The sequence below is a fragment of the Alosa pseudoharengus genome, unplaced genomic scaffold (genome assembly GCF_046254945.1).
Source record: "Alosa pseudoharengus isolate Yale_2024_CS ecotype anadromous, Long Island Sound unplaced genomic scaffold, YU_APseudo_1.1 YU_APseudo_1.1_scf_5, whole genome shotgun sequence".
In the NCBI taxonomy this organism is placed as follows: domain Eukaryota; kingdom Metazoa; phylum Chordata; class Actinopteri; order Clupeiformes; family Clupeidae; genus Alosa; species Alosa pseudoharengus.
In genome coordinates, this window is record NW_027468837.1 from 36,827,708 (window position 1) to 36,835,207 (window position 7,500).

General features: G+C 47.0%; 1 protein-coding gene across 2 annotated transcripts in view; it reads right to left on the bottom strand.

Moving 5' to 3' along the window:
• The window catches only part of mdfi (MyoD family inhibitor), a 56,309-nt gene that overhangs the window by 24,355 nt on the left and 24,454 nt on the right, over nt 1-7,500 (bottom strand). Inside the window, exon 3 of one of the 2 annotated variants that reach the window (XM_076268383.1) lies at nt 7,332-7,500. This exon is cut by the window's right edge and continues 107 nt beyond it. In XM_076268383.1, coding sequence (XP_076124498.1) covers nt 7,332-7,500 — 169 coding nt within the window. Of the gene's footprint in view, nt 1-7,292 lie in introns of both variants that reach the window. The other variant, XM_076268382.1, reaches the window with a different exon arrangement.

Below are 7,500 nucleotides of genomic sequence, written 5' to 3' on the forward strand. Positions count from 1 at the left end.
TGTCCCACACACTTCCTCAGACAGAACACACACACACACACATACACACACACACACACACACACACACACACACACACACACACTTCCTCAGACAGAACACATACACACACACACAGTGGTGTAGTGGGGATTTTTAAATTGGGGGGACGCTATTTTAATGACATCATTGCAAAAACTGTCACATTCGCATCTCCACATACATCGGTGCGTAGCCTAAGGCCAAGGCCAAATTGTTACCAGCTTTCGTGAACATGAAACCGAATAAAAAAAATAAATTAATTAAATGGATTCGCTTCAAAATGTAGCCTAATGTCTTCACCCAAACTACACTTTTCCACCAAAGTCTATGAATATGGTCTGTAGTTTTCATTTTGTTGTATCATACAATAAACAGACAAACTATAATATAGAGTAGCCTATGTAATCTAGCGTAGTGTAATCTCGCATAACATGTCGCGGCATGGCTTCATTCATTACCACACCTTAACGATGGCCATAACAATAGCACAAGCAGGATTCACACGCATATTCAACACGTTGTGTGGGGACTGTAGCTCAGTTTGAGGGGGCGTCATATGAATGTCATTGCGAATGATCAAAATGCAGAGGTCCACAGTCAATAAAACAAAACAAAAAATAACAGAAAGAACACTGGGCAGTGCCAGTCATTTGAAAAGTTTTAGTTTGGATGAAAGTAGCTGCACCAATCGTAAGTTTTTCCTAAAGTTGTTCAGGTTCACCGTTGGGTCATTATGGCTAAATAGCCTTATCACTTATATTGGAGCTCCCTCGATAAAAATCCCTCGTATTACTCACACATGCTTATCGTGTCATTTTGATCACTGGATTAGCCTACCTGCTTTCTGCAAAACACAACCGAAGGGCCATGAAGATGCTTGCTAGATTCGGATACAGGCAGTTGTATAATCTATGGTTTTATAGCCACTTTCTAGCTACTTTCGGGTAACGCGGAACGACGAGCTGTGTAGTTTTTAATGTCTTTACGCATGGTGGAGTGCTACAGCATGACAGTCATTCTTGTAACGAATTTTAGGACAAAGAGGCCTAATTGGAGACGTTTGCGTGATGTGTAGTTACCACTGGTAACAACTTGTTATATTAATAAATGCTTATTAAAATGCTCAAAACAATGCTCCAAGAAGTGGGGGGGCGGCGTTCCCCCACGTCCAACGCCCACTACACCCTTGCACACACACACACACACACACACACACACACACACACACACTCAGGTACACCACACATTCTCCGTAGACACACCTCCTGAGTGAGAGAATGTTTAGCTAGGGGTAGAGGTGCCTCAGCCCACGATGACCTCACCCCCTCCAAATGCCCCCCCATACCCCTCATCCCTTCCAAATACCCCTCCATACCCCTCACCCCTTCCAAATACCCCCCATACCCCTCACCCCTTCCAAATACCCCCCCATACCCCTCACCCTCTCCAAATACCCCCCCATACCTGACACGCACACTACCCGCCCCCTCACCCCCTCTAAATACCCCCCTATACCTGACACACAAACTACCCCCCACCCCTCCAAATACCCCCCCATACCTGACACACGCACTACTCACCCCCTCACCCTCTCCAAATACCCCCCCACCCACATACTCCTTACCTGACCTCACACCCAAGCCCACACACACACACACACACACACACACACACACACACACACACACCCAAGCCCACACACACACACACACACACACACACACACACACACACACACACACACACGCCTCCTCCTCTGGGCAGCAGGAGGCCTCCTGCCATGTCTCAGCTAACGGCTAGCGATGACCTCACCCTCCACACACACACACCACTCTCCTCCTCACATGCCCCACATACCCGTTAACTGCCCCTGATCCACAAACTGCCCCCTGCCCCCCAGGTGTGCCACACATGCTACTTACCCCCACACCAGTCCATCCGTCGAACATACTGCTAAACTGGCCCTAACCACCCCTAACCTGTGCCCCCAAAACCTGCCATACACGCTATTTACCCCTTCATCCAGCTACATGCCCCACATAATGCTTAACTGCCTCTCTTCTCTTGCCCCACATACCACTTAACCACCCCTCACTCCACCCTCTCGCCCCAAATAGTGTTTAACTGCCCCACTCCCCAAAACCTGCCACATATGCTATTTACCTCCTCCCTCTGCATTCTTGTCCCACATGCAGCTGAACTACCCCTCTTGTCTTGCCCCAAATACTGCTTAACGGTATTAAAAGGTCAAGAGAAAAGCAGCTTCAAGCTTACAGTCCTGCACAGACTAACAGAGTGCTTTGTGCTGTGTTTGTGATTGCGTGTGTGTGTCTGTGTATGTATGTGTGTGTGTGTGTGTGTGTGTGTGTGTGTGTTAAGGTTGCTACTGATAAGGTAAGGGGCTACCTGCAGGACATGGGAGGGGCACGTCCTTGAAATGACTTCTTCTTCTTGGGATGTCTGGGAGTGTGTTCATGGGTGCTGGTGTTGGGATGTCTCGGAGTGTGTTCTGGGACTGTGTTCATGGGTGCTGGTGTTGGGATGTCTTGGAGTGTGTTCATGGGTGCTGGTGTTGGGATGTCTCGGAGTGTGTTCATGGGTGCTGGTGTTGGGATGTCTCGGAGTGTGTTCATGGGTGCTGGTGTTGGGATGTCTCGGAGTGTGTTCTGGGACTGTGTTCATGGGTGCTGGTGTTGGGATGTCTTGGAGTGTGTTCATGGGTGCTGGTGTTCATGGATGCGCTCAAACACAACATTCCAGCACTACGTGTTACAGTATCTCCGTGTGTCCTATAGTTGGCTTGACACCTTATTAAGCTGTGACTTCTCACATGGACAACTCACATTTCTCTCTTCACATACAGACCGAAGGGTCCAGTGTGTGCGTGTGTGTGTGTGTGCGTGTGTGTGTGTGTGTGTGTGTGTGTATGTGTGTGTGTGTGTGTGTGTGTGTGTGTGTGTGTGTGTGTGTGTGTGTGTGTGTGGGTAGGATTAAGGGGAGGGGGATACAGGCCAGATTTTAAGGTAAAAATCTGCCTTTGGTAGCATATGCTTAGTTAGATCCCCCTCCCACACAAACACACACACACACACACACACACACATACGATCAAGTCCTCTGTGTGTGTGTGTGTGTGTGTGTGTGTGTGTGTGTGCCGCAGCTGTACAAATGAGCCGTAAGTCAGATGTAATCCAAGTAAAGAATATTTAAAGTGACACTGAGAATATATGGGATGGCGGCAGTAATGTATGGATTCTAGACCAGCAGAGGCAGACGGTGCTGGCTGCCAACAGCACAACACCGTAACTCACTGTTACCTGTCGCCAAGGTAACGTCACAACAATAGTGGTTACCAGTAGAGACGTCCAATCACCGGCGGGCGGTGTGCTTTATGGTCCCAAATCGCACAGCTTGGGGCCTCTAACACGTTTTGACAGCAGTTCAAGTCTGGGGCATGGCTTGCCAGAACCACCTCAGAACGCATAGTAACTTACACAAGCATACAACCATATGTGTGTCTGTGTGTGTGTGAGTGCTTTTGTCTGGCTGGCTGAGTATACGTGTTTGTGTGTGTGTGTGTGTGTGTGTGTGTGTGTGTGTGTGTGTGTGTGTGTGTGTGTGTGTGCATTTACAAGTGTTTGTCTATGTATGTGGTGACATAACAGCTTCCACAATGTGTTTGTCATAAACAAAGTGCATAATGTGGACCTGTAATATTCAGACCTGTTCTCACACGCAGAACTGCTCTGCCTTATCCTCTCTTTCCTCCTCTGTCTCTCACACACACACACATACACACACACACACACACACACACACACACACACACACACACACACACACACACACACACACACACACACACACACACACTGTATCTCCCTAATTGTCCACTACTTTTAGAGATACAAACTCCATATGCTGTTTCATGAGCTCTCGTCCCTTAAAACATGTGTGTGTGTGTCTCTATCAGTATAAACATGTGTGTGTGTGTGTGTGTGTGTGTCTATCAGTACAAACATGTGAGTGTGTGTGTGGTTGTGTGTGTTTGTCTATTAGTATTAAACATGTGTGTGTATGTGTGTGTGTATGTGTATGTGTTTGTTAGAGTGTCTATCGTTACAAACATGTAAGTGTGTGTGTGGCTGTGTGTATGTGTGTCTATCAGTATGTGTGTGTGTGTGTGTGTGTGTGTGTGTGTGTGTGTGTGTCTATCAGTACAAACATGTGAGCATGTGTGTGGGTGTGTGTCTTTGTCTATTAGTATAAACATGTGTGTGTATGTGTGTGTGTTTGTTAGAGTATCTATCAGCACAAACATGTGAGTGTGTGTATGTGTGTCTATTAGTATGTGTGTGTGTGTGTGTGTGTGTGTGTGTGTGTGTGTGTGTATCAGTAGAAACATGTGAGTAAGATAGCACTGGCCGGAACTGCAAACATAGTTGTATTCTTAATCTAAAGTTTTGATTAATGCGGTTAAGCGTTACAGATATCCTCGTAATTTCCTTCCCTCATGCTTTAGTGGTGTGTGCGTGTCTGTGTGTCTGAGTGTGTGTGTGTGTGTGTGCGTGTGTGCGTGTGTGTGTGTGTGTGTGTGTGTGTGTGTGTGTGTGTGTGTGGTGCACTAGTCCAGTTTTAGTCACAAACATCTCGTTAGTGTTTAGTCAGTTGCGGTGAGTAGTCCATAGGGTGGTGTTTATAGAGTTAGTCCTGGACTCTATTAGCCCATGTTGATTTTTCCACATGGCTCATTCCACAGAGGAAACTGCATCCAGCTGATCGCGTTAACATTTGTGAAGCCAAGACTTTAACGTCTCAAGCCAAATATCTCTTTCTCCCTTTTCATTAGTAGGACCATTAGTTGAACAGACATCAACGAAGAGGGTTTATTTTGGAGTTTGGCAATAAGTGATCTAAGGGTGTACAGAGCAGTAAGCTATTTGTTACAGTCTATGGCAATAAGTGATCTAAGGGTGTACAGAGTAGTAAGCTATTTGTTACAGTCTATGGCAATAAGTGACCTAAGGGTGTACAGAGCAGTAAGCTATTTGTTACAGTCTATGGCAATAAGTGATCTAAGGGTGTACACAAGCTATTTGTTACAGTCTATGGCAATAAGTGATCTAAGGGTGTACACAGCAGTAAGAAGAATGGACAACTGACCCAACTGTGCTAGCTGGAGAGGAGAGAAGAGAGGAGAGGAGAGAGGAGAAGAGGTCAGGAGAGAAGAAGAGGAGAGAGGAGGAGAAGAGAAGAGAAGATTAGAAAGGAGAGGAGAGATGAGATGAGATGAGATGAGATGAGATGAGATGAGAAGAGGAGAGGACAGGAGAGGAGAGGAGAAGAGAACCGAACCATTGTACCGATGTCCATTTCAACAGTAGTGGTGTGTGTTAAAAATACCAAACAAAGGCAAACACTCTCCAGTGTTTTCAAACAGTTCTCTGCGAGCATATGAGAACACACACAAACAGTCTAAGGAGCTTGTTTTCAGTGGACAAACGCTGGATTCAGACGAAATTTCCACAATTTGGAAGCTTTACATTAAAAAAAAAAACCCATCAAAAATAAAAACCCAAACAAAAATAAATGTGTTCCTGGCCGAAACTGAAATCAGCTCTGTTGACTCAGGTGCTGACCTTCCCCGCATCCGGCTCAGATGCGCTCCGGAGTCGCCTCACACCCCTGAGACTGGAGAGTGTGTGTGCTTTTCCCCTCTCCCGTCTGCCTAGCAGGGGAGGCCTGGGATAGATTTCACCACAGCTCTCTTTACCCAACACGCCACACACACGCACACACACACACACACACACACATACACACACACACACACACACACACAGCTCTCTTTACCCAACGCGGCACACACACACACACACGCCATACACACACACACATACACACACACACACACACGCCATACACACACACACATACACACACACACACACACACACACACACACAGCTCTCTTTACCCAACACGCCACACACACACACACACACACACACATACACACACACACACACACACAGCTCTCTTTACCCAGCACGCCAATCATCAATGCCTCTCTCCCCCTCTCTCTCTCTCTCTTCCTTGGGCCTGGTGAAAGGAAGTGTTGCTCACAAATACTCGTCCTATTTTCCACAGAAAGAAGAGCTTGCGAGAGCGTGTGTTTGCATGTGTGTGTGGGTTTGGGGTCTATTGTGTGTTGTATGAGTGAGAGTGCACCACTTCATATGTTGTGTGTTGTCTCTGTGTGTGTGTGTGTGTGTGTGTGTGTGTGTGTGTGTGTGTGTGTGTGTGTGTGTGTGTGTGTGTGTGTGTGTGTGTGTGCATCTCTGTCTTGACCTATTTCTGTCCAGGAGTGGGTGTGTTCACAGTGGGCCTCAACATCACATACTGACTCAGCCTGCAGAGCTCAATAACACACTTCAGTCAGACTGTGTGTGTGTGTGTGTGTGTGTGTGTGAGTCACCGTGAGTCACCGCTCTCTGAGTCACGCAGGTCAGGCAGACAACCTGTCCACTGTACAACTCACTATGCACATCTTACACTCAAGAAACACATACCACCACAACACACACCACCATAGAGAACACACACATACGTAACATAGCACAACTCTACACACCACAACACACACCACAATACAGAACACACACATACGTAACATAGCACAACATAACACACCACAACACACACCACCATATAGAACACACACATGACATCGAGAATACACACATGACATAGCACAACTCTCTGAGTCACTCAGGTCATGATACACACCCAGCCCACCACACACCAGACAACACACCAGAGATACACGGAGATTCACAGACACACCTCAACACAACACAACACACCACAACACAACACAACACACCACAACACAACACAACACAACACAACACAACACAACACACCACAACACAACACAACACAACACAACACAACACAACACAACACACCACAACACAACACAACACACCACAACACAACACACCTCAACACAACACAGCACAGCACAGCACAGCACAACACAACACAACACAACAGAACACAAAAGAACACAACAGAACACAACAGAACACAACACAACACAACACAACACAACACAACACAACACAACACAACAGAACACAACAGAACAGAACACAACACAACACAACAGAACACAACAGAACACAACAGAACAGCACAACGCAACAGAACACGGAGGGCACGGAGACAAACTGAAGGATCAGGACACAGAGTTGTACAGTACTCACTCGTGATGCTCTTGTGCGGTGTGCTGGGGTCAGGTGGACTCGTGATGCTCTTGTGCGGTGTGCTGGGGTCAGGTGGACTCGTGATGCTCTTGTGTGGTGTGCTGGGGTCAGGTGGACTCGTTATGGTCTTGTGCAGTGTGCTGGGGTCCGGCTGGGACGTGATGTTGTTGTTGTGCGGTGAGCTCAGGTCCGGCTGGGACATGATGTT